This window comes from Histomonas meleagridis, assembly GCF_020186115.1.
Source record: "Histomonas meleagridis strain 2922-C6/04-10x chromosome Unknown contig_68, whole genome shotgun sequence".
Taxonomy (NCBI): Eukaryota; Parabasalia; order Tritrichomonadida; family Dientamoebidae; genus Histomonas; species Histomonas meleagridis.
Genome location: NW_027150909.1, coordinates 1,068,734 through 1,086,059, shown reverse-complemented (window position 1 = coordinate 1,086,059; position 17,326 = coordinate 1,068,734). Strand labels below are relative to the sequence as shown.

The 17,326-nt window shown below is 31.1% G+C and overlaps 6 protein-coding genes across 6 annotated transcripts; 5 read left to right on the top strand and 1 right to left on the bottom strand.

The window, feature by feature from the left end:
- Positions 1–196: 196 nt before the first annotated feature.
- On the top strand, positions 197–1,858 carry GO595_008688 (Myb-like DNA-binding domain containing protein; the record flags this gene model as incomplete). Its single annotated transcript, XM_067922289.1, has 1 exon — positions 197–1,858. One exon carries the CDS (start codon positions 197–199, stop codon positions 1,856–1,858), a length of 1,662 nt encoding a protein of 553 aa, XP_067771454.1.
- A 3,785-nt stretch (positions 1,859–5,643) lies between these two features.
- GO595_008687 (uncharacterized protein) lies at positions 5,644–6,555 on the top strand (the record flags this gene model as incomplete). Its single annotated transcript, XM_067922288.1, has 1 exon — positions 5,644–6,555. The coding sequence occupies one exon, from the start codon at positions 5,644–5,646 to the stop codon at positions 6,553–6,555; it is 912 nt and encodes a 303-aa protein (XP_067771453.1).
- A 31-nt stretch (positions 6,556–6,586) lies between these two features.
- On the top strand, positions 6,587–7,138 carry GO595_008686 (G-protein-coupled receptor family protein; the record flags this gene model as incomplete). The annotated part of the gene is made up of 1 exon (XM_067922287.1): positions 6,587–7,138. One exon carries the CDS (start codon positions 6,587–6,589, stop codon positions 7,136–7,138), a length of 552 nt encoding a protein of 183 aa, XP_067771452.1.
- A 3,816-nt stretch (positions 7,139–10,954) lies between these two features.
- Positions 10,955–12,466, top strand: GO595_008685 (V-type proton ATPase subunit B; the record flags this gene model as incomplete). The annotated part of the gene is made up of 1 exon (XM_067922286.1): positions 10,955–12,466. One exon carries the CDS (start codon positions 10,955–10,957, stop codon positions 12,464–12,466), a length of 1,512 nt encoding a protein of 503 aa, XP_067771451.1.
- A 515-nt stretch (positions 12,467–12,981) lies between these two features.
- Positions 12,982–14,514, bottom strand: GO595_008684 (leucine-rich repeat domain-containing protein; the record flags this gene model as incomplete). Its single annotated transcript, XM_067922285.1, has 1 exon — positions 12,982–14,514. The coding sequence occupies one exon, from the start codon at positions 14,512–14,514 to the stop codon at positions 12,982–12,984; it is 1,533 nt and encodes a 510-aa protein (XP_067771450.1).
- A 209-nt stretch (positions 14,515–14,723) lies between these two features.
- On the top strand, positions 14,724–17,321 carry GO595_008683 (putative ATP-dependent DNA helicase CHR12; the record flags this gene model as incomplete). The annotated part of the gene is made up of 1 exon (XM_067922284.1): positions 14,724–17,321. The coding sequence occupies one exon, from the start codon at positions 14,724–14,726 to the stop codon at positions 17,319–17,321; it is 2,598 nt and encodes an 865-aa protein (XP_067771449.1).
- Positions 17,322–17,326: the final 5 nt, after the last annotated feature.

Here is a 17,326-nt window from a genome sequence, read left to right as displayed (position 1 = left end):
TTCGCACAATGATATAAAATAACGATTAAATAAAATAATAATTTTAACATAAGTTTTTTTTAAATAAATTTTTAATAATTTTAGTTTTTTTTTTTTGTAAAGACGTTAAATGACTTCACATGTTTTGTTTATAGACATGTGACATGAAATATTATTAAAAAAAAAAATTAAATTTAAAAATAATTAAAACAATAATATGAAAATATTTATTCGAGGAGGTGTTTGGACTAATGTTGAAGATCAAGTTCTATTAGCAGCATATATGAAATATGGAGGTAATCAATGGTTACGTATTGCATCTCTTTTACCACGTAAGTCACCAGCGCAAGTTAAAGCTCGGTGGGAAGAATATTTAGATCCAACTTTACGTAAAACTCCATGGACACAACGTGAAGATGAAAAATTGTTACATTTGTCACGTTTAATGCCCATGCAATGGCGTACTATATCACAATATTTTGGTCGTTCAGCGTATCAATGTTTAGAACGTTATCGTGAATTAGTTGATAAAGCCACTTCTACACCACATTATGAAGATAATGACTCAGCAGTTGCTCATGAAATGATGCCCAATTATGAAACACTTAAAGCAGATCCAGATCCTATTGAATTAGATCAAGATGAGAAAGAAATGTTAGCCGAAGCTCGGGCACGTCTTGCCAATACGCAAGGTAAGAAAGCGCGTCGTAAAGCTCGTGAACGTCAATTAGAAGTATTACGTAAGATTACATCATTAAAGAAGAAACGAGAGCAAGAGGCAGCAGGGATTATTATTGAAGAGAAAAATGAATGGGAAGATGAAGAGTTTGAAATTGATGTCATTACCACGCACAAAGCGAAGAATGTCAAATTTGATACTAAAGAAGATGACAAAATAGCGAAACTTCAACGAATTCGACGCATTAAGAACAAGATTCAAGAGAAGAAACAACGGAAAGAAGTTACAATTACGCAACTTAAGGCAGAATTAGCGAAAGAGAAAACGAAAATGAAATTACCGATCGACACCAAACATGCCGAACTTATATTACCATTGCCACAAATTAATGAACAAGAACTTAAGAACATTGAATCACTTCGACACATCCAAAATCATGATATCTTTGAGCAGCCTCATTCACTTTCACTTTTATATCGAAATCGTCAACATTTTAATGATAACAAAAGTAATTTCATGAACAATGAATATTTCGATGATATTAATAATGATAAACAAAACGAAAGTGAAATTATTCAACGAAATCTTCCGAATCCATTTCCAGTGAATCTTTCATTATTAAATGACTCGAATGATATCATTGAAGAAATGATTAACAAAGAAATTCTTTATCTGTCGTCGAAAGATGCGATTAAACATCCGAAGAAAGAAAACGTTGAACAAAACAAATTCAAATTTTATTCTGAAGATATTAACATTACTAAAGAATTACTTTTTGAAGCTGAAACATTAATTAATGAAGAAATTCAAGGAATGTATCCGAACATTGAAGATTTTGAATCCAAATGGAAAGAAATATACGAACAAGAAGGAAACGAAGGAAAATTCTCGAAAGAAGTTAACATTAAAGAAATTGAAGAAGAAGTCACGAAGAAACGTAACAGTTATCAACATAAGTCACATAAATATAACGAAAAATATAAAGAACTAAATGTACGACTTAACGAATTAAATCAACAAGTCAACGAATTACATGTTAAAGAAGAAATTTACCAACAGATTCAAGAATTCGAAGAAAAGACATTAAAAATTCGTCTCGAAACGATTCAACACGAAATTCAGAAATATGAAGATGAAGAAACAACGCTGGATCGTGAATATCGTTTGATTCTTGAAGAGAAAAGGAAAAGGAACAAGTAAATAAATAAATAAATAATAAATGAAAAAAATTTTAATAATTTTGATTCAAAGTTAAATGTAACAAGAGTAACTCCCATGAGACATTATTGTTTTTCAAGGGATTTGATCTGATTTCATGATCATAGGAGAACGTTAGATGCATGCCAAGTAAGCAAAAGTGCATCTTCACTTTTTCTGTCAAAAACTTCCTCGATAGACACTTTTCTGGATGACTTTTTGTGAAGAAATAAATTGACTTTTCGGTTGTGAAAAGTAATTTCACTCAAAATTGACACGTTTATTTTTTATTGTTTAACTCAATTAAACTTGAAAAAATCATTTTGAAAACAATATCTTAATGCTGCTGTCTCAGATCATTTTAAATGTAATATACATTGGATGCAATATTATGATATCATCAATTAATAAATTGAGAAAAAAAAAATTCTTATGGATTAAATTTAATACAAAAATTTATCGGCCTTTAAATATTAATTACAATTTGTTCAATTATGTAATATGTGCATGTCTTATATATCATATTTTTACTGATTTTATGGAACTATTTTTAACATTTTTCAAATATTTTTTTTGCTTTAACCATTTTATTTCAAATATACACATAAACTTTAATATTTTATTACATTATAGAACTATTTTAGATGATATAAACCTCTTATATTTTATTGATATAAAAAAATTTCATTCATTTCAAGAATTTTTCCCAAAAAAACTTCAAATCAAATATAAAAATAAAAACAAATTATTTTCATTCATATTTTTAATATTTTTTGTTCATAATACATTCCAACTCAGTTTTGATGAAACAACTCAAACATTAACAATTTCTACTGATCTCGATTTTAACAATAAAGAATTCAAAGAAAGAGCTATTAATGTTATTATACAAGATGGAGTTAGTTATATTCCATATGAAGCATTTGAATCATATTCTTTATTACAAAATATTACAATATCAAATACAGTCACATCAATTGGTGAATCAGCATTTCATTCATGTACATCACTGCAAGATATTACAATTAATAACGTCACATCAATTGGTGAATCAGCATTTCGTTCATGTATTTCATTGCAAAATATTACAATTAATAACGTCACATCAATTGGTGAATCAGCATTTCGTTCATGTATTTCATTGCAAAATATTACAATTAATAACGTCACATCAATTGGTGAATCAGCATTTCGTTCATGTATTTCATTGCAAGATATTACAATTAATAACGTCACATCAATTGGTGAATCAGCATTTCGTTCATGTATTTCATTGCAAAATATTACAATTAATAACGTCACATCAATTGGTGAATCAGCATTTCGTTCATGTATTTCATTGCAAAATATTACAATTAATAACGTCACATCAATTGGTGAATCAGCATTTCGTTCATGTATTTCATTGCAAGATATTACAATTAATAACGTCACATCAATTGGTGAATCAGCATTTCGTTCATGTATTTCATTGCAAAATATTACAATTCCAAATACAGTTAAAACAATTCGTAGTTATACATTTCGAGAATGTTATAATTTGACGTCAATTACTATTGAAGAAGGAGTTGAAGAAATTTGTGATTCTGCATTTCGATCATGTATTTCATTACCAAATATTACAATTCCAAATTCAATTATAATAATTTCTAACACATCATTTTCAGGATGTATAAAACTTCGAATGATAATCGTATCATTAAATAATTCGAAATATTCTAATTATGATAATGATGGAATTCTTTATAACAAAAACATCACAGAACTTCATTGTTATCCAAATGGTAAAGAAACAATATCAATTCCAAACACTGTGACAACAATTCAATCATCAGCATTTGAAGGATCTTCAATACGAAATATTACAATTCCAAATACTATTAAAACGATTAGAACAAGAGCATTTTATTTATGTTCTAATTTGACCACAGTTAATATTGAAGAAGGCGTTGAAGAAATTGGAGAATTAGCATTTTCAACATGTACTTCATTACGAAATATTACAATTCCAAGAACAATTAAAACAATTGGAACAATGACATTTTACTCATGTTCTAATTTGTTTGCAATTAATATTGAAGAAGGCGTTGAAACAATTGGCGAATTAGCATTTTCAGGGTGTAATAATCTCAAATGCATTTATTATTATGGTGAAACAGAACCAAATATCAGTTTAAATTCATTTGAGTCAGTTGAAACTATTGTAATTACATCAAATGCATATGAATCAAACACATTTGGGACATTAAATGTTTCACGAGGTACAACTATTGAAGGGTGTCGTCCATTGCCCACGAATTCATTCGCATCATCGCACTCATTCTCTAATACATTCACAAAATCAATGACATACGCAAATACAACCACATTCACATCATACGATGCCAACATCACTTTATCTGTTTCTAGTAATATAAATGTTACAGAAACATTTTCATTAACATTTACATTAATACTAACAAAAACAAATTCAATTTACACTTTAATTTCGAATTCATTTTTAGTTTCATTTGGATCCACAGATAATATTTACATTCCGACATTAATAATATATTATGATTATACAATTGTTATGTATTCATATTATCTTAGTTTTTATTCCAATTTCTTTTCAATTTTAATTCAATCAGAAACAATTCCAAATAATAATAATAATAACAAAACACTTATCATATCGATTTGCACAGTAATTGCTGCAATTATTATCATCATTTTACTTATAATTTTAATAATTAAAATCAAGAATAAAAAATTTAACAATGAAGAAATAACAAAAAGTTTTGAAGAGCAAAATGAATTTACTAATACTGAAACATTGGAAGCAATAATGAAAATATCTAATGTTAAAGAGGATCCATTTGCAACAGATTTCGAAGAAGACAATAAATTCGCTTTATAAAAAATTATAAATAACATGGAATTTTATAAATAAAACCATTATAAAATATGGATTCATAAAAGTTTAATGTTTTTGACTTTGGAAATTGACAAAGTATGTTTGCTTTTCGTATTGGCAAATTTTGGATTTTTCACATTTTTTGAAATGCTGCTCCAAGATCATATAATGGATGAACATCTGAAGAATTACCCCAAAGGAATTAAAGTGATAATAATTTAAGGCCCATATCAAACTGGAAAATCCTCATTTTTGAATTCGATAACTAAAAATGACTCAAAAGAAAACACTATAAAGATAAGAGGTCCATACACTGAACCTTTAGAGAATATTTTCTCAGATTCAGAAGATTCTTCAAAAACTCAAAACTATTTCCCAATAACTGATTATGGTGATGGAATTATTTTGGATATAGAATATTCATCTGATTATTTATTTAGATAATATGAAGTAAAAATTATATATTTTAAAATTTTCCAAGTAATTCAAATTGTTTCTGTGTTGTGCAGTTCATGCATTATATTAAAATTTAAAACATTTGTTGAATACGTAACTTAATTGGAATTATTGAAAAGTGTTTATAACTGAGAAAAAAATATATAAAATAAAACATTTATTAATATTATTATTTAGTGCTTATTCATAATGCTCATACCACTAAATAAATTGGAGTTACTTAACGTTTGTGAATTTTGTTGATTTGTATTTTCATTTTGTGAATTATTTACATTTACATTATTATTAACGTTTCGATTCGTTGCCAAATTACGTTTTGGATTTCGTTGAATTGTTTTCGAAAGCCATTGCGCGCTTTGTGTTTCTGATGTTCGACTTCGATCGAAAAAGAGGTTATACGCGACACTTTTTATTACAGCAACGAAAAAGTGGCTAGATGGGGAGGAAAGCAAAAAAAGTTCCTCAAACAAGACCGAATGCATTTGGCGGACTTGCTTTCCAAGCTACCCGTAACCCCCACTTTGTGTTTAAGCATCACCCAGCTGCGAAACCTCATCCAAAACCATCAAAAGTATTTTCAGTTTGGGTTAAGTATTACCAACCCCCATGGCTATGCTTTGTTGAAATCATTATCTTTGCATTATTTTTCTTATTAGCTATTACTGTTCAAAACACAACTTTAATTTTTTTCCAATATTTTGGAAAAGCTGTTAATATTTTCTTTCTCGAAGGATATGATGTTTACACAGATGATCAAGTTGATTCGCTTGGTGACAAGAGGATTTTTACCAAGCCAGATTTCAGATTTGTTTTTAATTCATCGCTATACAAGTTTTTTGCTTTTGATACTGATTTTGCTTGTTCCTACAAAATTGATAGAACAACTGATCTCACACTTTATTTCTTAACACTTGATGGGGAAGAACTTTCATTCCATTTCGAAGATGATAACAAAACTCTTGCAAATGAAATTATCGAACCTTACCTTTCAAACTTTTCATTAGTTCGTCTTTCGGTTTACTATGCAATTGAAACAACAAAATATGGGCAAATAATCGAGTCAGGAGTTATTTCAAATTTTTACAATTTTGAAGAAACAGGAATCATCCTATGGAACCTTGACCGTGATCGCGTTGTCCGTAACTCCGATAATGCGAGTTCTTTGTTTCCATCAATTCTTTATTTCTTCCTTTTAGCCTTTCTTGTGGTTGCTATCTTACTCCAATCACTTTCTATCTTGTCCTTGTATAAAATTTCCAGGGTCAAAGCAGTAAACGAGCGAATTTCCCCATTCACAATATTTAAACAGAAACTTGATAAATGGGAGCCATTAACACTACTTTTTTAATATCATCTCTCTTGCCTCGGTGATTATTTATATGTCATCAGGGCAAATTCTTCATGATACTGCACCATGGCCACTTTTCATATTAGCATTAGCATCATTTCTTCAATCAATTTTACTGATTCGATATCTCCAACTTCGCCCAGCAACGCTTGTTGTCGTTCGAATGATTTCTAGTGCAATTGTCACATTGTTACAATTTATTGTTGGATGTATGCCATTTTTCCTTGGTTTTGTAATTTTTGGCGTTTCTTGGTTTGGTTGGTATTCACCGCTTATGTCATCGTCAAGGCAAGTTGCGAAATTACTCGTTGCTGCTTCTTATGGCGATTACTTACTTGACGGTTATGACGGTTTAACCGACGGTTCTGACAAACCGAAAATTATTCCATCAGCTTATTTAACTGTGTGGATTTTTAATGGCTTAGGAATTTGGTTTTATATTGTGTTGGCTATTTTACATGCTGCTTTGTTTAAAGAAGTTCATATCGCAAGAGACGAAATGATTGAGGAAGGTGAGGTGAATGAGGAAGATATGGACGCAGAAGACCCTCTTCCTTGGCTGCAATACGTCGCTGATCGTTAGTGGAATGCGTAATTTTATAATAAACTTTTTTGTATTTTTCAATTAAATAGGGTGTTTTTCTTAGAAAATAATTATAAGTTGATTTCCAGCTTTGTCGAACCATTCACAAATTTCTTTTGTATAATGGATGACTTGTTTTTGGCTATTGAAATACACAAATGTCATACAAATCAGGAAAAATAAATTTTCGTTATTTTTTTAACTTTCACTCCAATCGCCCGGTTGATAACAAATCGAAACGTGTCCAATAATTAAAATTAGATCATCATGTTGAGACTCATATTTAACGCTGGTAACCAAACGAACAGGTTGTAAAAAAATGACACTTTTTGAAAGGAATAAACCGTCGTTATAAAATGAAAATTTGTATTCAAAAAGTTATAATGATATTGAAAATTGAAAAAAGATTTTCTAAATTTTTCACCATGTCAAATTGACATTTTTTTATATGCTCTTTTTCCTTTTTTTGGCTAAATATGATATTTATACACAGCAATCAAGCAAATTTATTAGTGTAGTTGGAGAAGATGATCTAAAAAGAAAATTTCAAAAATTACAAAAACAAACTAGAGGATTAAAAATGCATGATAAGATATTAATTTCAACTCATTACAGACCAATTCGAGGCAGAATCAGTCAAAATAGTTATACAAGTCTTATTCATCCAGAAAGGGATTTAATTTCTAGTGGTAAATCTTTTGAGAATTTGAGGAATATATTCATGAAGAATTATGATCATGATTTAAAAAATGTAGAAAACTTCAGAAAGAAATGTTCCAGTGTTTTTTCTGTACCATGTATAATTATCGATTTTGAGAAAGGTGAAGATTTTTCCAAATATAGGGAACGACATCCATAAAATTCATAATTTAAAGAATTTTATAATTTATAAAGTTATTTTCACTTTTTGTTTTTAAGTTGAAAATATTGGTTTGCATAATAATTCAACATGAGTTGGAACAAAATAAAGTATTTCATGTTTTAAATTTTGTAGGGCCATGACTATCTTAATAATTTTAGATAATAACAGATAATTGTTAATGTTGCAAATTTGCTTTAAACTAAAATGAAATATATTATTAATACTAAGCTTGCTGCTACATGATAATCATGATAATTGAATGGAATAAAGAAATACTCTAAAGGACTTAAAATGTTAATAATTTTTTGTCCATATCAAACTGGAAAATCCTCATTTTTGAATTCGATAACTAAAAATGACTCAAAAGAAAACGCTGTAAAGATAAGAGGTCCATACACTGAACCTTTAGAGAATATTTTCTCAGATTCAGAAGATTCTTCAAAAACTCAAAACTATTTCCCAATAACTGATTATGGTGATGGAATTATTTTGGATATAGAATATTCATCTGATTATTTATTTAGATAATATGAAGTAAAATTTATATATTTTAAAATTTTCCAAGTAATTCAAATTGTTTCTGTGTTGTGCAGTTCATGCATTATATTAAAATTTAAAACATTTGTTGAATACGTAACTTAATTGGAATTATTGAAAAGTGTTTATAACTGAGAAAAAAATATATAAAATAAAACATTTATTAATATTATTATTTAGTGCTTATTCATAATGCTCATACCACTAAATAAATTGGAGTTACTTAACGTTTGTGAATTTTGTTGATTTGTATTTTCATTTTGTGAATTATTTACATTTACATTATTATTAACGTTTCGATTCGTTGCCAAATTACGTTTTGGATTTCGTTGAATTGTTTTCGAAAGCCATTGCGCGCTTTGTGTTTCTGATGTTCGACTTCGATTTCGATACATTTCAATCGATATTTTAATAATATTACAAAGTTCGATTTGTGTTTTTGGTGAACAAATTTTATTTGAAACAATTTCTGATGCAATTGGAACAATATATTTCATACGTAATGTGATCGTAGGCTGAAGGTTTCGAAGAATTTCGGTGATAATTTCGGATAATTCGATACTATTTTGGCGATTCCATGACGCTGAAATGCGCGGAATGATTTCTTCAGTAAATTTATTGTGATTTACTTTAGGTAAACATTCTTTTAATAATGAAATACTACAATTAATAATATTATTGTTAGTCGATGTAGAAAGATATTCGACAAGTGACGGAACAATTTCTTCTTCGATCTTTTGTCCTGTTAATTTGTTGACTAATATTTGAAATTCTTGTGCACTTTCTTTTTGTAATTGTTCTTGTTCACTTTTAATCGATGTTTCAATAATTGGATAACAAATTTCATAAATTCGTTCTTCTGAAATATTTTCGACAATAACAGAAAAATATCGTAAAAAGATCAAATTGATTTCATATGGTTTAACAATCGTAAACATTGGATAAAGTGGTAATACAATTAACTCATAAAAATCTCGTTTATCAAACGTTTTACCAATTTCAAATATAATCGGAATTAATATATTCGAATAAAGAATTTCATTCTTAATTTCTTGAATGAAAAATTCTAAAAATTTGTTTTGTAAAATTCGAATAGAGAATTCGTTAAGCGTTTTCGATATTCCACAATAAAAATTATATTTGTCTTCTTGCGTTTTAGTTAATATCACTTCGAAATATCGTAACGACTTAATATAAACATTATCAAATAACGGTGAATGAAGTATAAAATTAAATGACGGACGCTTTTCGGAGTTAACATTCAAGCATGCAATAACCATGTCGCGTAATATCTTGGGAATATTGCTTTGATAAAGATTTGGTGTGCGAACCGATTCTTCAATGCGCTTCGGAGTCGGCTCTTCCAATACATTCGATCCTTTGATGAGCGTGCCGATGATACAGCCATAACTAAAGACATCTGTCTTAAATGTGCATTGCGAATTATTATAATATTCTGGTGAAATATAATTAATCGGCGGTTGGAAGTATGTAACAGATTTCCAGTCGCCCATACGCGGAAGTGATTCCCCATTCTCATGAATAAAACGATTACTAAATGTAAATAAACAAATCTTAGTATCCATACTTTTCGTTAAACAAATATCACTAATAGATAAGCCAAACATTACAATGTGCGCTGAACTATGTAAAAAATCTAATGTTTTACATAATTGATATGAAATATAAATAATGTCATTAGTAGATAAATAACTATCATATTCTAAACACGTTTCAATAGGCTCTGCTGCAAAATTTAAAGCTTTAATTGAATCTGAAAGCTCAAGAATTTTTAAAACACCTGGATGAAAAATTCGACGAACAGAGTATATAGATGAAAGTGTTTCTGTTAAAAATCGTTCTTGATCTGCTTTAGTTCCGATACTTTGAATAATATCGTAATCAATTTCCCAAAGACTAACTTCTTCTAATGTAGTTTTATGCTTAGCACGACTAACTTTCCAACATGATGTTTTAAATAATGGTACTTGATCTATATAATTTACTGAAATTCCTGCTCCCATTCTTGTAACGGTTTGGTGGAGGACGTTTATATGTATCTTCTGTTTGACGATAAATTCACTATGTGTTTGCACAAAACCATTAATAAATATTAGAGTAAAACTCAAAGAATTGATTTGTTACCTATTCGAAATAAGTATCTTCAATTAATGATAACTATTAAATAATTTCAAATTTGAATTAATTTTTTATATAACTTAAATATACTCAAACGACCTATGTTTATGTATCGACATTAAAACATTAAGCAATAATTATTAAATAAGTTCATATTTTTTATGATACTTTTTACTTTGGTTTTAGTGGATGTTAACAGGTGATCATTTTATTGTAATTTGAATGATTTACGTCATTCAAAAAATTCACTGCTGTGTTAAAATGGTGACCATTTTCAAATGCCGAAATTCGACGAAGTTACCAAACAGCACGTCGATGCAGTAACTCGCGACTACATTGTTCAGCCTCGTATTGAGTACAGAACTGTCACCAGTGTTAATGGTCCATTAGTTATTTGCGATAAGGTTAAATTCCCAAAATATGCAGAAATTGTTCGTATTACTCTTGGTGATGGAACTGAACGTCGTGGCAAGGTCCTTGAAGTGCAAGGAGATAAAGCTGTTGTTCAAGTTTTCGAAGGTACAACAGATATTGATGTCAAAAGAACCAGAATCGAATTCACTGGTCAAACACAACATACACCAGTTAGCACAGATATGCTTGGACGTGTATTTAGTGGTAGTGGTACACCTTTAGATCATGGTCCTCCAGTTCTTGCTGATGATTTCCTTGATATTGAAGGTCAACCAATCAATCCATACAACCGTGAGTACCCAAGAGAAATGATTCAGACAGGTCTTTCAGCCATTGATGTAATGAACTCCATTGCCCGTGGTCAAAAGATTCCAATTTTCTCAGCCTCCGGTCTTCCACACAACCAAATTGCCGCCCAAATCTGCCGTCAAGCCGGTCTTGTTCAACACCGTGGTAAAGATGTCTATGATACATCACCAGATAATTTTGCCATTGTTTTCGGAGCTATGGGTGTCAACAAGAGCACTGCCCAATTCTTCCAACAAGATTTCGAGCAAAGTGGTTCTATGGAGCGTGTTGTTCTCTTTTTGAATCATGCCAATGATCCCACCATTGAACGTCTTATTACGCCACGTATTGCCTTAACCACTGCCGAGTATCTTGCGTATGACCAAGGCATGCACATCTTAGCCATATTGACTGATATGACATCTTATGCAAATGCGTTACGTGAAGTTTCTACTGCCCGTAGTGAAGTTCCAGGGCGTCGATCATATCCAGGTTACATGTACACCGACTTTGCCTCCATCTATGAGCGAGCCGGACGTGTTAAAGGGCGTCCAGGCAGTATCACGCAAATTCCAATTCTCACTATGCCATCTGATGATATCACTCATCCAATTCCAGATTTAACGGGCTATATCACTGAGGGCCAAATTTATGTTGATCGTCAACTTGATAACAAACAAATTTATCCACCGATTAACTTGTTGCCATCGTTATCGCGTTTGATGAAGAGCGCTATTGGCGAAGGATTGACACGTAAAGACCACAGCAGTGTCTCAAACCAAATGTACGCGTCATACGCACACGGTAAAGATGTCCTCGCAATGAAGGCAGTCGTCGGTGAGGAATCATTGAGCGAAGATGATAAGAAACATATCGAGTTCTTGCATAGATTCGAAACACAGTTCTTGCAACAGGGACCGTACGAAAGTAGAAACGTGTTCGAGTCGCTGGACTTGGCTTGGGAAATATTGAGGACACTGCCAAAGGAGTCGCTAAAGAGAATCGACCAGCAGACATTGAACGAGTTCTACGCAAGAGACAGAGGGCAGACAGAAAATGAGGCAAACGAAGACGAAGAAGATGAATAAATGATTAATTGCTCTTAACGAATACGTTTGTGAAAATTTTATTGTTTATGGCGAAAAATGTTACATAAGGAACTCGTCAGTATGATGGAAACAGCATAAATTGAGGAGAACTTCATATGGTTTAAATAATATTTGTAATTTGTTAATTTATTGTTTGTTCAAATGTGATTGATTTTTGTTTCATGTTTTGAATATCCGTTTATTAAATGTCAGTATTTTTATTTTGAAATATTTGATTTAATATCATAATGAACACCCTGAAATATAATACAAAACAGACAACATCATCATGATCCGTAAATTCATTGAAAATAGAAAGGTTTGTATACATTAAATAGATTGTGTACTAAATATATTTGTTAAAAGCAATGATTCTGTACAACATGTAATTCATTTCTAAGTTTTCACTTGAAATTATTAACATATAATGAACAAAGTTACGTAAGTTATTACATATCACAATGCATAATTCCAAAGACTTAACACGCTTTTTATTAATAATAAAAAATGTTTTGCTAAATTGTAACATTGTCGAGTGCTTCTTCATTTTGGTGAAGCGTCGACGTATGTTTCAGGTCAACAACAGTTTTTTCGTGAACATACTCCGACGAAGAGCTTTCTTTAGCTTTCTTGTGCTTCACGACAAAGACAACAATTCCAATCAAAACGAATATATTTACAATTGCTCCGCACGAAAGGCCAATCAAAAGCGACTGTGAAATTTTATGGTTATCTGTTGGCTGAGTTGATTGGACATGAAATGTATAATAAAACGGAGAATAAATCGAATATTTTATAACTGTGTAATCATAAAATATGAAGAACGAGTTCGTATACGTGAATGTGGTTTCGTATGCTGAGAGCACAAAAGAGTTAGAAGAATAAGAATAAGCAGAAACAGATTGCGTGTACGTAAGAACCATTGAGGGAGAATAAGATACCTCCAAGTGAATGTTTGAAGGCGTAAATGTATTCGAATTCGGAAATGCATTTGATTTGGTTAATGTACTTGATTTTGCGAATGTATTTGATTTTGCGAATGTATTTGATTTTGTAAATGTATTTGATTCTGTGAATGTATTTGATTTTGTAAATGTATTTGTTTGCAAGTCTTTAAATTTAGTTATGGATAAACCATTAAATGTCGTTCCATTATAATCATTACTTACAATGACCTTTGCGTTGATATTATTCGGAAAAACTTCATCCCCTATATAAGGCTCTTCTGTTCCATAAAAATATATTTCCGAAATATTATCGCAATAATAAAATGCGTGGTAGCAAATTTCTGTTACTTTTCCTCCTATAATGATTGTTGATAAGCTTGTACATTCATAAAATAAATATTCATCGATGATGGTGATATTGTTTCCAATAGTAACTTTTTGTAAACTTGTACAATAGCTGAATGCTCGTTCTCCAATTTCAGTAGTAGAATCAGGAATGATAACATCAATTAAACTATAACAATGACGAAATGCTTCATCTCCAATAGATCTAATATTTTCTCCCATAATAACTGTTGCCATTTTTGAACAATTTCGAAATGCTCCCGAACCAATTGTATTAACTCCACTTCCAATTACTACTTTTGTCAAACCTGTACAATAGCTGAATGCTTGTTCTCCAATTTCAGTAGTAGAATTAGGAATGATAACCTCAATTAAACTATAACAATAACGAAATGCTTTTTCTCCAATGGTTTTAACATTTCCCATAATAACTGTTGTCATTTTTGAACAATTTCGAAATGCTTCTGAACCAATTATCACAAGTCCACTTCCAATTACAACTTTTGTTAGATTATAACAATAACTGAATGCTTGTTCACCAATTTCTTTAACATTATTGCCAATTTCAACTGTTTTAAGATTAGGGTAAGAACTAAATTCGAAATTTTTATAAATTATTTCAAGTCGATCAATAAAAATATGAAATGTTTTTTCCTTGGTATTATCATCAATGTCGTTGTCCCCCATGATTTCGAGAGTACCGTTGATGAGAGTATACTCCTGGAATGCAGCAGCAAAGAATATTGCGCAAAGCATTCCCCGAAGCAAAATCCCTTTGAAAAACAGAAATTTTGAACTTTTAACAGAAAAATCAGCGGCTATATTGAAAAGATTGGTGAAATTTGCGTGTGTGAAAAATCGGTTAAATAACCGATAATTAAAGAAATTTGTGGAAATTTGATCCAAATCACAGGGCACCCCAAAATAAAAGTGACTCATAATTCAACCGTTTAGATAAACTCTGGATGAATCAACAACAACTCCACCAATATCTCGCGCAACTAAAATTTGCATCAAATTTAAACACCGGCACATTTTCAAACACCAAAGAAATTGACGATGCGAGTGGTGTCCAGATCAAAAACATCCAACCACAACCGATTGCGTTTCCATATCCATTAAATAGCCCAACTTTTTGGGAGAAATGTCCCCCGTGTCCGCATCACCAACGCGTCCAATGTGATGTCGGCAATTTTCAAGATCAGCAAATTCCAATTTCTTTACTGGCGCAAGAGCGCGACAACTTCATACAGCAGAAGATGCAAACGCATTTGCGGCAGCTCCGAAACTTCAACAAAAAGGGCAATATACCGGAGGAAGATAAGGACTTGTATGAGTACATAGTCCATAGTTTATTTCTGAATTCACGTCAGCGCTATGTCCGCGACATCATTTACAATTCGTACGTTGCCAGTTCCAAAGGTAAACCATATTCGCAACGAAAATTGGGCGAAATAGTTCGTATGAAACCACTTTCACAAAAAGAGAAGGCGAAAAACTATGTCATTCGTGGGATTAGTTGCAGTGGTTTCTATTTTCCAGTTGGTCCAGAATTTCATCCAGAGACTCCATTTTCACCACTTCCACGTTATGTTATTCGAGATCGCCAAAAGAACAATCCGAATGTCGATCTCAAGCAAACGTTACCAGTTGTTAAGTCAGTTCTTTCAGTATCTGCATCTTTAGTTGTTGCATCACATGGCTATGAATTCTATTCACAGTTTCGAAACAAGTACCAAAAGAATCGTCTTATCAACCATAACTTACAGAAACATTTCATCGCCATTCGAGCGGAACATCAAAATCAAATGATGTCACTTTTCCAGAGCAAAATTGAATCGCTTGCTTCACTTGACGAAAAAGAGTTCTATGAATTTTGGAAACCTCCGACGTTTACACACGGCATCAAAATCTATCGTCAACCGTCGATTTTAGATTCGTGTAAACTACATCAACATCAGATTGAAGGGATGTCATGGTTAATTCACTTGTACGATCACAAAACCAATTGCATCTTAGCGGATGACGTAGGTCTAGGGAAGTCATTACAGATCATATCGTTTTTCGCATTTCTAAGAGAACAACGTCACATTTCAGGGCCACACTTAATAGCAATGCCCGGAGCAGTATTAGCGACATGGAAAGACGAGTTTTCGAAATGGTTACCATCAGCTAATGTCGTTACATACATTGGTAAGAAACAAGCGCGACGTCATATGTTTGAGAACATTGTCTTCCGATCAGATTTTGATGTAATGTTAACTACGTATAGTCTGTTAGAAGTCGACAAAGATTTGTTGACTAAAATCCCTTGGAGAGTTATAGTGTTCGATGAAGGACATATGTTGAAGAACTCCAAATCAAATATGTTTAAGACAATTGATGAATCATTTTACTCCGAATTTAGAATTATTGCAACTGCTACACCATTCCAAAATGAAATTGATGAGTTATGGTCATTGTTATATTTAATTAATCCATATGAGTTTTGTTCATTAGAAATATTCCATAAGTTTTTCAGAGAATTAAATGATTTACATGACGTAGATCATGAATTAGTAATGCGAAGATTACATTCTGTAATTCGTCCATATTTATTACGAAGAAATAAAGAAGAATTAAACTTCGATATACCAAACAAACTTGAAATTACAATTAAAGTATCGCCAACTGATTTACAGAAAGATATTTTGATGAATTCATTACAAGGTAATCCTTCAATGCAAAAGAAATTAGTGTTAATTCGAAGAGTATCAAATTCACCTGTTTTGTTCTTAAATAGAAAAACTTTTAATAGTATTCCAATAGAATATATAATTGCAAGAACACCAAAAATTAGGATTTTGGATAAAATTTTGGAGAAATTAATTATGACGCAACATCGATTTTTAATATATTCACAATGGACTTCAATGATGGATTTACTTCAATTGTTTTTGAATTATAAATCTTATAAATGTTTAAGAATCGATGGCTATGTTAAAACTAATGAAAGAATTAAAATGATTAATGAGTTCATAAAGCCTGGATCCGAATATTCGGGTATGTTATTGTCAACAAGATCTTCTGCTTTTGGTTTGAATCTTCAAGTGGCAGATACGGTCATTTTGTTCGATTCAGATTATAATCCTTTTGTGGAATTACAAGCTTCAGCTAGAGTACATAGATTAGGACAAACAAATATTGTAGTTGTAATTAGATTAATGACAAATGAAACTGGTGAAGAAAAGATTTTAAGGGTTTCAAGGAAGAAATTCATTTTAGGACATCAAATCATTGAGGCTGGAAAATTTAATGTGAATAAGAATGAAAATGAAAGTGAAGCACAACTAATTAATGACCAAAGTAAAGTGCCGGAAATTTTGGACCCAACGAATGAACAATTAAATAGTATAATAGCAAGGTCTGATGGGGAATTAGGAATATTACAATGCTCAAATAGAGATTGTTATTACCAAGAAAAAGAGGAATATAAGGATATAGACGCTGAGATAATGGATAAGATGGATGAGAACGTCTTCGAGTTCGCTGATGCTGATTCTGATTTTGTTGATGCTGAATAAATTTA